This window comes from Aspergillus nomiae (assembly GCF_001204775.2).
Source record: "Aspergillus nomiae NRRL 13137 chromosome Unknown contig00158, whole genome shotgun sequence".
NCBI lineage: Eukaryota > Fungi > Ascomycota > Eurotiomycetes > Eurotiales > Aspergillaceae > Aspergillus > Aspergillus nomiae.
In genome coordinates this window covers 2191-15534 of record NW_015378213.1, presented here as the reverse complement: position 1 = coordinate 15534, position 13344 = coordinate 2191, and the positions used below count along the sequence as shown (strand labels likewise).

The 13344-nt window shown below is 51.6% G+C and overlaps 6 protein-coding genes across 6 annotated transcripts; 2 read left to right on the top strand and 4 right to left on the bottom strand.

The window, feature by feature from the left end:
- Positions 1-487: 487 nt before the first annotated feature.
- Positions 488-2410, top strand: ANOM_007103 (HET domain-containing protein; the record flags this gene model as incomplete). The annotated part of the gene is made up of 1 exon (XM_015552359.1): positions 488-2410. The coding sequence occupies one exon, from the start codon at positions 488-490 to the stop codon at positions 2408-2410; it is 1923 nt and encodes a 640-aa protein (XP_015406330.1).
- A 473-nt stretch (positions 2411-2883) lies between these two features.
- ANOM_007102 (thiamine diphosphokinase) lies at positions 2884-4029 on the top strand (the record flags this gene model as incomplete). Its single annotated transcript, XM_015552358.1, has 3 exons — positions 2884-3034; positions 3171-3250; positions 3343-4029. Exons 1-3 carry the CDS (start codon positions 2920-2922, stop codon positions 4027-4029), a joined length of 882 nt encoding a protein of 293 aa, XP_015406331.1. The 5' UTR covers positions 2884-2919.
- Positions 4030-4231: 202 nt separating this feature from the next.
- Positions 4232-5886, bottom strand: ANOM_007101 (uncharacterized protein; the record flags this gene model as incomplete). Its single annotated transcript, XM_015552357.1, has 3 exons — positions 4232-5229; positions 5337-5657; positions 5720-5886. Coding segments are annotated over 3 exons (1158 nt in total), but the record flags the coding sequence as incomplete, so codon positions are not given.
- A 589-nt stretch (positions 5887-6475) lies between these two features.
- ANOM_007100 (putative mitochondrial carrier protein) lies at positions 6476-7895 on the bottom strand (the record flags this gene model as incomplete). The annotated part of the gene is made up of 3 exons (XM_015552356.1): positions 6476-7233; positions 7290-7586; positions 7637-7895. The coding sequence occupies 3 exons, from the start codon at positions 7893-7895 to the stop codon at positions 6476-6478; spliced, it is 1314 nt and encodes a 437-aa protein (XP_015406332.1).
- Positions 7896-8808: 913 nt separating this feature from the next.
- On the bottom strand, positions 8809-10229 carry ANOM_007099 (uncharacterized protein; the record flags this gene model as incomplete). The annotated part of the gene is made up of 4 exons (XM_015552355.1): positions 9880-10229; positions 9797-9814; positions 9420-9643; positions 8809-9362 (listed from the first exon to the last, which is right to left on the bottom strand). Exons 1-4 carry the CDS (start codon positions 9945-9947, stop codon positions 8809-8811), a joined length of 864 nt encoding a protein of 287 aa, XP_015406345.1. The 5' UTR covers positions 9948-10229.
- Positions 10230-11267: 1038 nt separating this feature from the next.
- On the bottom strand, positions 11268-12948 carry aspB (septin AspB; the record flags this gene model as incomplete). The annotated part of the gene is made up of 3 exons (XM_015552354.1): positions 11268-11903; positions 11959-12425; positions 12480-12948. The coding sequence occupies 3 exons, from the start codon at positions 12946-12948 to the stop codon at positions 11268-11270; spliced, it is 1572 nt and encodes a 523-aa protein (XP_015406344.1).
- Between the last annotated feature and the right edge of the window lie 396 nt (positions 12949-13344).

Genomic DNA, 13344 nt, shown 5'->3' with positions numbered 1-13344 from the left:
GTACAGAGTTTATTTTAGTAGAATTGACACACGACAAGCAAACGCAGATATGAACTAACTAGTCTGTAGCGTAAGGTTTAGGGCTCACGCCCGAGGCTTGATTGAAGCCGTATGGATATTTTTGGTAGAACGATAAAAGCTATTCACTGAAATCAGAGATTGTTGGACCAGCTACATTTCACACTATAGCCAAACTAGTCACGAACTATGGGTGGCTAAACATTTCTTCAAACCGTGGGAAGAGGTTGATCGCTGTGTGGTGGAGATACAAGCACTTTTCCTAGTAGCCGGTACTCCGTAGTTCAAGAACATATACAGAGGAAAAAGCAAACATGAACCCCCTCGGCTTCTACTTCTATTGGCTGCACCGCCACCGGTAAGGCTGTGGGATCGCAACTGACGTGTCAACCTCCTTTTGAGGGTGACAGAGACTCCTAATGGCTTCAAACAATCCTCACATTCCCACCGTGATCTCATACCAGTCCAAATGGCAGACCATCTACACGACTATCCTCTCGATTGCGCTAGGAGGGACATCAGGCTTTTAACAATTTTACCCGCTGGGATGTCTAAAGCTCCTATTAGATGTTCCCTGCGGGTTGCATCATTGGACACTTTCCCTGAATATGAGGCCATCTCGTATGTATGGGGTGACACTCGAGAGATGAATGAGATCCTACTGGACGGCCGTACAATCCCGGTCCCAAAGAATGTCCGCCGAATCTTGCAAAGACTCCGCCACCGCACGAAGCGACGTGTTTTATGGATCGACTTTGTCTGCATTAATCAAGACGATGTAGTAGAGAAGAATACCCAGGTTCCCTTGATGAGTGCAATATATGCCAATGCTACATCTGTGCTCGCCATCATCAGCTTGGATAACCTCTGTGACAATACGGCAGATGCCATGAAGTGGCGGAAGATGTCCGACATGGAGAGTCGGAAATGGAAAGGCGCATGCTGGTGGATAAAAGGCGTTCTATGCCGGATATCAGTGCGGTATGAAAAGCGCTTTTCTGTCTCTCTTGGGAACATTCTCGATTTTAATCACCATTTTTGGCTCGCGGAGTACTGGACGCGAATGTGGACATTTCAAGAATATCGATTGTCACGAAGGAAGCCACCAATCTGCATATGTGGCGATGTAGAATTCCCAGCCAAAACTGAGTTCGATCGTTTTTGGACATGCTACGAAGCAACAGACCAATTTTTTAAGATGCATTCTAAGGTTATAACCGGGAGACGGATGCGATTAGAAGACCACTACGTAGAGATGAAAGCACACAGGAAAGAGCTGTCTGAGGAGGCATCCAGACGAGATTTTATAATCTCCAGCCATACGTGGACCTCGGAGAAGGACGAGATATCGTTGCTAAGCCTCCTGGAGGAAACAAGCAGCCGCAAGTGTCAAAATCCCAAAGACAAAATATATGCCTTATATGGTCTTCTTCCATCATTACAGAGGGAATATCCGCCGGATTATAACAAGCCTCTGTGCCAAATTATTTTCGAAACAGCAAAGCACCTTCTGCAAGAGAGATTCGAAAATATCGTTATGCTAGATCGGTTCTGCCTGCGGAAGGATCGGCTGGAGAACGTTTCGATTCCTTCTTGGGTGCCGGATCTCACAACGACAGTTAAGGTGTCCACGGCCAATGAATGGGCTTCTTACTCTAGAAGGCTTTCACCCTGCCGTGATATCCAACCAATCTGGCAGCCACGGTGCGATCCTGTCACGGAAGATCCTTCTGCCCTACGAATATCAGGGCGTCTGATTGGAAAATGCAGACCAATGTTTCAGTTCGCATCCGACGTGAAGAGCGTCCTGGCCCAAATGAAGGGGGTAATTAAAATACACGGCGATGGGCACCATGTGTGGGATAATGTCTGGGAGCCTGAGAACATCCCACACAGATTCCTTCGAGCATGCGGTGTTTTTTCCGAATATAGCCATGCCGCATTTAATATCGACTGCCCGAGATTTTTCTTGACAAGGCTATGCGCCGTATTCCAGACATTAGACTTGATCCACCAAGATACTGACACAATCCTGGAGACGTTAGCCGCAGCGGGGTTTGGATTTCTGAGAGATCTGGTGCCAAGACTATATAGCATCAAAGTGTTTACTATCCATCATACATCCTCTATCGGCTTTGGCCTCAGTGAACAAAATGTGGAAGAGGACGACCAGGTGATCGTTGGCGTTTATCAGCTCGGCATTCCCGTTGTACTGCGACAAGGCTATGGCATAGACGATAATAGTGACCAAGTATACTATAAGTTGGTAGGTTTTGCTTATGTGGACGGAATCTGTATTGGTGATATGGATTGGTCTGAGGGTATGAAACAGTCTACTCCATATCTTCGCCATCTGTGTACAGTGTCATACGAGGAGGTTCTTTTAAACTGAGAGGGCCGTCCATATACTGTTCTAAAAGTCTACTGGGCCAATCATCGACTATTAGTATATGCACAGTCGAGCTTTTGAAGTATATTTTTCAATATTCTATAATATTTCATATTCTTACCAGATGGAATAAGAGACAATTTAGCCAAGATGTCTCCAGTAGTCATACATTGTTTCCAGTACTTTACATTTGTATATTATCTTGGTAGTATAGTATCAATATCCAACCCATACCACAACCAGTACATACCCAAACCCAAATCCGAAGCCAACCCTTAAAATAAACCATAACATTCCCCAAAATAATATACATCATACATCGGTACATCCATAATCCATAAATCCCCCCGCCCCACCCGATTGGCCGCCCAGCACCACCACATACGTCCCCACTCTCCATCACATCGCCGATAAGATAAAATCAACTGATTTTAATGCCCCTCCCTACGTTGACCCCCCTCGACCCTACCATAACCCAAAGGACGAAACTAAACTACGACCCAAGACACAGAATGGAGTGGGATCCCACCCAGTTCTTCCGTGATGATCACACTCCAAACCCCTTTGCGCTGTTGATCCTCAACCAGCCAATCAATGAGCGCGCGTTTCGCGTTTTGAAGAGACATGGTATGTTCTACTGTACATATATTCTACGAATCTTCTACATGTGTTAAATATGGATGTGGTTGTGGACCATATATTGATACAATACATACCAAACCCAGCACATTACAGCATGAAGACTAAAGAAATGAAATTAAAGCAAAGATAACGCTCTGCGCGGACGGCGGCGCAAACCGCTTCTACTCGATGATGAAAGCGCACGACCGGGAATCAACAGATGTACGCTCTCTTTCCTTCCCTTCCTTGTCCCACTTATGATATGATATGATACATATATAGGCATAGGCATATATTCTAATGAAAAGAAATAGCTCCCCGATCTCATAATCGGTGATCTAGACTCCATAACCCCCGACACAAGAACCCACTACGCCAATCTAGGAGTTCGCATTATCGAAGACGAAGATCAATATTCGACGGATTTCACAAAGTGTTTGGATTATCTGCGTACGCATGTAGGGGAATTCATCTCCTCTTCATCTCCAGTATCGAAACCAGAAGAACAGAATGAAGAAGGAGGAAGAGGGAGCGAGCTAGACGTCCTCATCCTCGGCGGACTGGGCGGCCGTGTCGACCAAGCTTTCTCGCAAATCCACCATCTGTACTCCATGACTCAAACTTACAGCTCTTCTTCTACGTCCAATCAAGAAGGGACAGGGAAGATAGGGAATCTGTATCTCATCTCCGAGGAGAGTATTACGTTTATCCTGCGGCCGGGGGTGAATACCATTCGCACGCCTGGGACGAATCGGCCGGGAATATCTCCTGCGGAACAAGGAGAGGATCTGCTTGAGGAGAATGTGGGGATTATACCGCTCTCGGGGCCGGCGAGGATCACGACGAGTGGGTTCCAGTGGGATGTGGTGGATTGGAGGACGGCGATTGGGGGGCAGTTGAGTACGAGTAATCATATTCGGAGCGAGGTGGTTACGGTGGAGAGCTTGGTGCCGGTGCTTTTTACGGTGGAGTTGGCGGAGAGGTTGAAGAGGACGAGGTAGTCTTCTCTGTCTCTGTCTGTGTCTTTCTTTTTATATAGTGTATCGTTTGGGGTTGGGGTTATAGAAGCATACAATACCTAGATAGATACCAACAGCTACTGTACGATGAATAAGGATCTGTATTGGAACATCCTATATCGGTTTCACGATAGTACATCCAGGAAACCCAAGCTAACGCCCCCCGCGAAGTATCAGATCAGATCAGATCAATTCATAACAATCAACGCGCCACACCATTCTCACGCCAGATACCCCCGAGAAAGGAGAGAAACCGAAGATAACTCAACATTAGAACAAGACCGAAGCACCATCGCACTGCACACATGGAATCCAACGATTATCCAGAAAATAGACCTTCTAGGCGAGAGAAACCCTTCTCACAACCCCCTCCGACAGGCACTCGCACGCCTTTTCTCTTGTACGGAGCAGGTCCTACTCAATCAATCTGCGTTACAACCAGTGGCTCTGCCACAACACATTCACGTATATACACCACGTATTTACTTCCGCAGGATCGCCTCGTACAGAGTGCCGATCACCCCAATCGCAGACCCGGTCACCAAGCCAGCCCATTGACCGGGGACCGCGGCGTTCACCCGGGCGATCGAAAATTGGCTGTACAGATTGAAGAAGTTGAACTGCCGGGCATACACCAGGTATGCGAGCCCCGCCTTGGCAATGTTGAAGCTGAGCGGATCGAAGTTCGCAGGCGATGCGCGGCTGCGACGCGCATGAGACGCAGCACTGCCTGGCGCGAGGTTCAGGCTGATGTTGAAGAAGTATGCGACGGTCAATGGCAGCAGAATGCTAGTCAGCAGCCACAGCGAGAATGGGGCCCAGAAGACGCCGTCAACGAGGACGAAGACGTCAGGGACCTTGATGGAGATCTCAATCGCCCAAATCGTAATGGTGGACACGAATCGCAGTGGTAGAACTTCATAAATGATGGAACACCCTTCGAGCAGCAATGTCAGAATCTGGACGGCCTTCACGCTGCTGAGCAAGGAGCGCAGTGACTGCGTGCCATCCGGCACCCCTGAGCCGGCCCACCAATCGCTCGCCTTCTTGCGCCACGCGACGGACTCCCGGTCCACCGCATCAGCGATGAGGGCCGGCGATGCCGGCAAGGCCGATTGAAAGTTGAGCGGCGACGGTCCAGGAGTCTGGAAGACCGGTGGTGGAGACGCGTCGGATTCCTCTCTGCAACAAGAAATGGATCAGTTCATGTCGTCATGATTACTGCGGTCGCGTGCGACGGCGCTTCTGACCATGCGCGCGCGCGACGTCGGAAAGAATACAGGACATACTGGGGTTGCTCAGCCTCCTCCTTGGGTTCCGCCTTAGGTTCCTCTTTGGGTTCCTCCTTCGTCTCCTCTCCCTTCACCTCTTCCTCCAGGACTCGCATCTGCCTACGACGCGCCGACCGTGGCGCCGACCGCGGAGTCTCTTTCACAGGCGGCGAGATTTCCACCCGAGGGTCTCTCTTGACCGGCGACCCCTTGCGCGGGGTTTGCGACAGGCGACGGTAGTAATCCGTTAGGCGCGCATCCTTGGCGAAGATGGATTGGTTGGCCTGGAGATGCTGGTCCAGCAGCGTGGCGAGTTCAGGTTTATTGTACTCCTCGTAGCTGTCAACGGTCAGCCGGGGTTGTTATCGTGGTGGGGCGATAAACAACGGCACCAGACTTACTCGTGAAGATCAGTGGCTTCCGCCCAGTCCGTCAGTTGGGACTTGCGCAGCTTCTGTAAATAAGGCAATGCGGCAGACATGATGCGCGGGGATAAGGGACCATGCGACGGGGGGGGAGGTGGTGACTTTATGAGCAAGGGGGAGAAGGGTGGGATGATGATAAAGTGCGCGCGCAGGGTTTCGGGGGACCAAAAGGATTCGAAAACCAAAACGAACAAGAGAGGGAAAAACAATCACAATAAATAATAAAAGCAAATGCAACAAATCACCAGTGAGGTCACAGTCCTCCCCGACGCTCGCTGATTGGCCCGTCGGGGGGCGCTTGACCGCATCCGTTTGTTTACATTTCCACCTGACCGAAAATAACCCTCATTTTGGAGAAGACAACTTGGCCCTCAGTTCAGTGCTTCTTTGACTCTATACTTTATATAATAATATACATCGTGGCGTGATTAACCATGTCTAAATAACAAAAAAAAGGAAAAGGGGAAATACAAATCTATGCCCGTCTGGAGCAGGGAGTCTAAAACCAAGAACAAACGGCAAGGACAAACCCCAAAGGAAAAATGCTGCCATGCTCCAGACCGATCCAAGCAAATGGGTGGTAATAGAAGAAGTGAGAGATCATGCAACAGCCTCGTCCCAGAACGCCCTACCCACATCGTGTCCCATGTGGTGATGATTCAACATTATCTACAAGTGTCGCCCCGTGGCAACACTACATCCCCGTCGTGCCATGCAATAAAGCCCGTTCGATCACAGAGGATTCATCTCCCCCAGTATGTCGTAGGACTCCAGCTGTTTTAACAAGTATTGGTACATGACCAGCATCGTTCCACTCTGGATGCTAGTCCACACTCCACGAGGTCCGACGCCGCGGAACCAGCCGCCAAGCCCCTCCCTCTGGTAGATCATCTTGAGACCCGTCAAGAAAGAGGAGGTGTCCAGGCGAGGCGCTCCCGGCGGGGCCACTGACGTCGACGCACCCCCCGTGGAGATCGGCCGTGAGTGCGTGCGCAGACTCGACGTAGTCTGAGACGATGTATGCTGTCGAGGGCTTTCTTTGATCGACGCATGTTCCGCAGCAGGTTTCGACGAAGACGCAGAGCTCTGGATATCGGGGTTCTGCTGAGTCTGGATGCGGGTCTTCACCACATCCATGGGGCACGTTATCACACCGGCCATTCCACCGGCGGTTGCCGCAGTCAGGATCTCTAATCCAAGTCCAATGTCGCGGGATCCCACCCATTCCTTCGCCAAACGCTGTTCCTGTTCGTAGAATGCGAATTGCAGGGCGGAAAACGGCAGATCACGGTAGATGGTCGCCCTGTATCCATGGAAGAGCGCGGAGAATCCTTCCTGGCGGACGATCGTACGGAGAGCATCGCGAGTAGAGCGGTAGTTATATCCCGAATTGAAATGGGGGTTGTTATAGCGTCCCTGGAGTTGCAGTCGCGTTTTCAAAACCTCTGAAGGGACATAAACAACGGAAGCGGCCAAGTCCGCAAAGAAACCTGAGCAGTTGCGTCAGCGCCACTGAATCCTGACAGAAACCGGACAACGCTCTTACCTCCAGACAGGTATGCCACATTGGCATTGATGCCAGCGTCGATCATCCGTCGCTTGGTGAACTCATACACACCAAAGAAGATCAGAGTGCCGGGAAAGGAGCCGAAAAATGCCGGAACCGCACCCCCATAGAGGCCTCGTAGGATACCTTCCTGTCGATAGATCGTCGCATACGAAGAGGTCATCGAGGCATATTTGGGAGGGAAATGGGGGTCGCCTTGCTGTCTCGTCTTCACCGTATCGAGAGAATGCATGAGCATATCGCCGCATGTCCCACCGGTACTCCGGCAAGCATGGCCTACGGGAAAAGATTCATGTCAGTTTGAGATAAAAGAATTCTGCGCACACCCTGCGCATTCACATCACCATCCGTATTGCCCGTCTGGCAGATAGCACAACATACATGGAGATATGGCGGACGAGGCTCTTCCTCGTCCTCGAGTGGTGTAGTTTGTACATGGCTGGAGCCTGCCCTTATCGGGCCCGTCGCATGGAAGACATGGTCGCCGGTGCTGGAGGTGTTCGAATACGAAGCGGTCGGAGGAGAGTCCAGAGCGGTTGTCTCTGTCGTGGAAAACAGGCCAAACACGCGCGAGGTCAAGCTCATGGCAAGAATACCGCAACCCACCAAATCGTGGTGCGGGCCAGACCACGGGGGGTTGGGATGCGGCGGCGACGTTTACCGGATGGATGCCACCCCAATGAAGGATGACGGTGGGAAAGAAGGAAGGGGAGAAGAGGAATCGAAGGAGATCTAAACTATACAGAAATCAAGGAAAGTCGAGAGGTTAAGAAATGAAACATGGCACCTCTCCCAGTCGGTAGTTCACAGAAACGATGGGTCAACGCTCAGCCCAAAATTTTGGTCGGTTTTCCGCTTTCTCCGCGTCCGAGGCCGACTCTCCACCTCAGGCACACCACGCCGCCTTAATAAACTCTCGCTAGTTTTAATTCGGGTCCGAAGGAACAAATGGCAATGGACCGAAAAACAACTCAGTCCCTTCAATTGCCACAAGAATCCACCAAACTAGACTACTACCGAACAAGAACGTGGTCGTCGGTCTAGACTTATAGGACACAATAATATGCCTCAACAACAAACAAGTGCTCATTTCCCCTCACAGTAATAATTTCGCGCAAATACAGAATGCAATGGAATCCGTCTGGGCAAAACATCCCATCGGAGGTCCATCATGTGCATGACTTAATGGCAATACAAGATTATAATATGACTCTCCTCTCCCCCAAGCACTAAACATCCTCATCGACATCCTCCCCCGCAACAGCATGTAAACAATCTTTTGCTTATCGTAAGAAGAACCACTTCCCAACCCAAACCGGGTTAGTACCAATGGCACATTATTCGTTATATGCTCATCACTTTACAAACGAGAGCCCACACGTCAATCTGTGATCCCGGGCCTGCGCGAATGGTCTAAGTCCGGCTAAGATGCGTCGCAATCGGATTGGGCCTTTCCCACGCGTCCCGGGCGGTCATCGCTCATCGCCAAAGGTGCCATTTATTGCGGCTTCTTGCCCGGAGCTCCGGAAGTCAGACGGCCCAGGTCGGTGCTCTCATACGCCTGGCGAACAACACCCTTGAAGGTCTCCCATCCCTGGCGCACCGCAGGGGGGGTGCTCTGGTGGGAAACCGAAGCATCCACGCGGGCGGTGAAGTGGCGCACGGCCTGCTGGACGAACGAGCTCTGGGTGTATCTCGCGCGGAAGAAGGCCACGTAGATAATGAAGAGAAGGATGCTTCCCTTGGAGAAAGTCAGAACTCCCAAGGCCAGGCGGAACAGCAGCGCCATCTCGAGCCCAGCCACGAGATCCATGCTGGCATCATAGTACTGCTTGACGAATCTTCCAATGGTCTCTGCCAAAGGACTGGCAGCAGGCTTGGCAGCACCAGGAGAAGAGGGCGACCCGGATCCGGCGGCGCCCTGGGCGGGAGGCTGCAAGGTAGGGATCAGGTGGGCCCGAGAGTACGTCGCAACGTGGAAGATTGAGTAGACGCTGAAGGGGAGGAGGGCCAATGGGACCTGTCGGGAATAGAGCCAGACAATCGCCATTCCTGGTGGTTTGGTCAGCCCATGCCGGTTTGGTCAGACAGCCAGGCGGTTCTACTCACCAAGATACTGGACATTTTCATCACCAGCGAGCTTCACCACAATGTTCGGAACGCTACCCTGAAGACGACCACGGGCGATGTGTCCTTTGTACACCACGATACCGTATGTTGCAGCAGCCGAAAGGAAAGCCAAGCGGTAGGACACCTGGGCCGAGGACGAGTAGTAGTTGAAGGTGATGTAGGACAGGAGGTAGCGGAAGACGGAGAGCAGCAGTGTGACGTGCCTAAAGCCAGTCAGCGGATCTGTTTTCTCCCATCCTGGACTTGCGAATGTCGTCCGATAAGGGCAGCATCTGGTGTACGGATGTCGCAAATTGCTCCAAACGGGTACCGTGTGCCGCCGGCCGAGGCAGCACACAATCACAAGGGAAGCCTACCCAGCAAACCACGCGAACCTATTTGAGAGTCATACGGTCAGTATCCACATTGCGAGCTCGGGAAAGGCCAGCGAAGCACATACTGTAGCGTCTGAGCCAGGGCCTTCAGCCTCTCGGCCAAAGGCAAGTTCGATGGGGGAGGTGGAGCCATGAGAGCTGAAAAGGTGTGGTCTACTCGGGAACGAGGGAAGTGCGTAAAGATAGTGAGAAGGAAGGCCTCAGAGAGCGAGAGCGAGAGCGGAGAGATAGCAATGCGCTAAGTGGCTGTGACGTGAGAGCAGAGAAGGGTCGAGAAAAGCTGGAAGGGGAGCGAATTGAGCGGTGGAGGCCTGCGGACCTGCACTATTTTGGGGAGGCTGGGCGGGGGCGGTCGTAGTGGGTGGGTTTTGACGATGCCCTTTTCGCTGGACTAAGGTATTCTTTAGTACGGAAATCGGGAAGGAGGGAAGAAGCTGCTGGGCGGACGACACAGAGGAGTGAGTACTTTTAACAGGCTCCGGGAGTCGTCGTAGCTGACTGAGAACCTGAGGCAGACCAAACCTTGTCCAGTGACGTTGACAAACACTCACGGATTGACTCGGCATGATGCAAGTAGCCGGTGAGGCACGCTAAGGTTATTTCATCCTGCGATTCGAATTGAATTTCTTCCACAGATTTCATTCTTGTCTTGCCCTACTGCATTTGTTTATATATATTTCTCTTTCTTTTTAAACTTTTACGTCTTTGATTGTAGTTCGTTTTTCTTTGGTTTTGTTCTTGTAGTGATTTTCTACCAGGGACGTCCTCCCCGTCGTCCTCTACAGAAACAGACCCTCCCCGTCGCTTTCTGGCCTGGTCGGACTTTTCAAGAACATCTGAGATTGACAACTAACGCACAATAAACTGCAATAAGTAAGAGATAGGAAAATAGGAAAAGCATCTTGAAATGATGGTCGGAGGGTGGGAGAGCTCACTAAAATGTGTAGAAGTGGACAAAAGTGCACGAAGATAAGAAGGGAAAATGAGGTTAGGCCACACTGGGGAATAAGAAACAGGAGAGAACAAGGTATAGCGTAGGCAAAAGTACATTAACAAGAAGCGAAAAGAGGACGTGAGGGCCACCGCATATCATCTTGCAAAACCATGGGCCGGACCACACGAGCAGGCCGGCAGCGCTGCTCCGGTGTCCCAGCACATTTCTCCTAGTCAAAGGCCCCAACTGGAGTTCGTCCGACAGACGGAATGAAACACAACCGAGTCATTCCGCTGCCTCGGTGCACCCAATTAGATAACAGAGTCATTACTGGCAGCAGATACGAGAAAGTAGAGGTTGAGAGAGCGTGGAGGAAATCGAATAAACACAGCAATAGAAGGGCAGGCGAAAAGAGCGCTCGGTCAATCAACAGTCGTGGGGAATCCAACACAGAACCGCCAACGTGCCTCCAACGACCATACATCACCGGGGGAGTCCGTGTCATTGAATTCCAGCTATCTAACGAAGAGAGAAGCCCTTTCGCTTGCCCTTCTCTTCGATCGGTCGACCACTTTCGAGGCGACTCTTCTTCTCGTCCAGTTCCTGGCGTTGCCGTTCCAGTTGATCCTTCATCTCGCGATGTCGAGCGTATAGTTCGTCTTCGCTCTGTTTCAGCTTGCTCTCTTTCTCGGCCACCTTCTGTTGGAAGACCATCTTCATCTCTGCCTCCATCTTGGCGAGCTTCTGCTCGTGTAGAGCACGCTCCTCCTCCTGCTTCACGGCTGGGTTGACTTCCTTGAACACGCTCGGGTCCTGAGCGACACCCATCTGGGTCAGCTTGTCGGAGCGGTAGTCCTCGTACAGGAAGTTGTTGGTGTGTTCCTTGAGCTCTTCCATGTGGGTGCGGATCAACATCTGGCGCAGCTTGACGAAGTCACAGTGTTCCTCGTTGTCGACCTCGATGGTACCCCATGGGTAGCTACGGCCCCGGACCTTGCGCCCGTCAGCGGTGGCAACCTCAGCGTTGGCACCGACCACAGCGAAGGGGACCTTCGACATGATCTCCTGGTTCTCGGCGATGGTTTCTTCGTCGTCGAGTTCGTAGCGAGGGCCCTCGAAGATCTTGATAGAGTGGTGTTGGATATCGGCAAGGATCTAGACCAAAATTAGCATAGGGTCAGGACCAACTCATTCGAGACAGATGACATACTCTCTGCTTAAACTGAGCAATCTCCTCGTCCGTCAATGTATCGGCCTTGGCGATCACAGGGATCAGGTTGACCTTGGTGTGCAACCGGCGCATGACCTCAATATCCAAAGGCTTGAGGGAGTGGCCGGTGGGCTGGATGAAGTAGACACAGGCGTGGATACGGTTGTCAACAATGTTAGTACGGTTGACCTTGTTCTCAGCTTCCAAGTAGGCATCGTATCTCTGCTCAATGTTCTCTACAATCGGGCGCCACGAATCGTCGTTGTTCACGAAATCACCGAATCCGGGAGTGTCAACCACGGTGAGGCGAAGACGAACACCGTTCTCTTCAATGTCTGCGCTGATCGACTGGATGGCCACAGTCTTGGGGATGATGTCGTGGCTGGGGCCGGTGCGCTCCTTGGGGGGGTAGAGAGAGGTGTTGAAGAGAGTGTTCACAAGAGTCGACTTTCCGAGACCAGATTCACCTAGAACACATATCAGTCACGCCCATCCATTATCCTTTCATCAGGGGCACTCACCGACAACCATCACGTTGAAGTTGAATCCCTTGCGAACACTTTTGCGGTGCCATTGGTTGGGAAGGTTGGCAAAACCGACATAGCCAGTCAACTTGCGGCGAACCACGTTCTTCATGTCGGTGGCGGCCTGGGCCACAGCCTTCGGGTCGCTGGAGCTGACAGTTTGTGCGTTTCCTGATCCCATGGGGTTGCTGCGCTCAACAAAGGGGGAGCTGGGCTTGCTGCTCTCAGGAGACTCCACGGCTGGGGTGGCGGAGCCGTTGGTGGGGGGTGGTGAAGCTACAACAGGTAAAGTCAAGTCAGTAACTGGCGTAATATCGGATTGAGTTCCGGTAGGCAAAGTTCCCCGAGTTGGCGAACACGACGTATGGCTTTTGGATCTATGGTGTTTCAACGACGGAGAAGCACTGAATCGTTGAGAGTCTACATGCGAGCGACCCTCTGCACTCCGGCGTCTGGCATGTGCCATGATGTTGTCACCACGCGCAAGAGCTTCGGAGGTACACGAATGAAGGATTGTCCGCCAGGTGAAAGAATGGGAAGAAAGCAAGGCCGGTGAAGTGGGATGTCGCTGGTAGCGATAAGCTTACCCATTATGAATGTTAAGCGATTGGTTCAGGAAGCGAGCGTGGACGGTTGGAAAAAAAATGTCGAGGTAGCGAGCGTTGATGAGGAAGTTCCCCTGAGCAGGTCGCACCTTCTTGGTTAGCAGACAATACCCTGGCAGAGACGGAAATTCAGACGATGGGTTGGTAATAGATCAGGAAAGCATCTGGAACCAGGCTCTTCTTTCCAAGGGAGGGGAGGGGGAAGTGGTTTTTTAGAGGGGAGGGGGTTGAAGAATTGGGGGAAGGAGCGCAGGCAA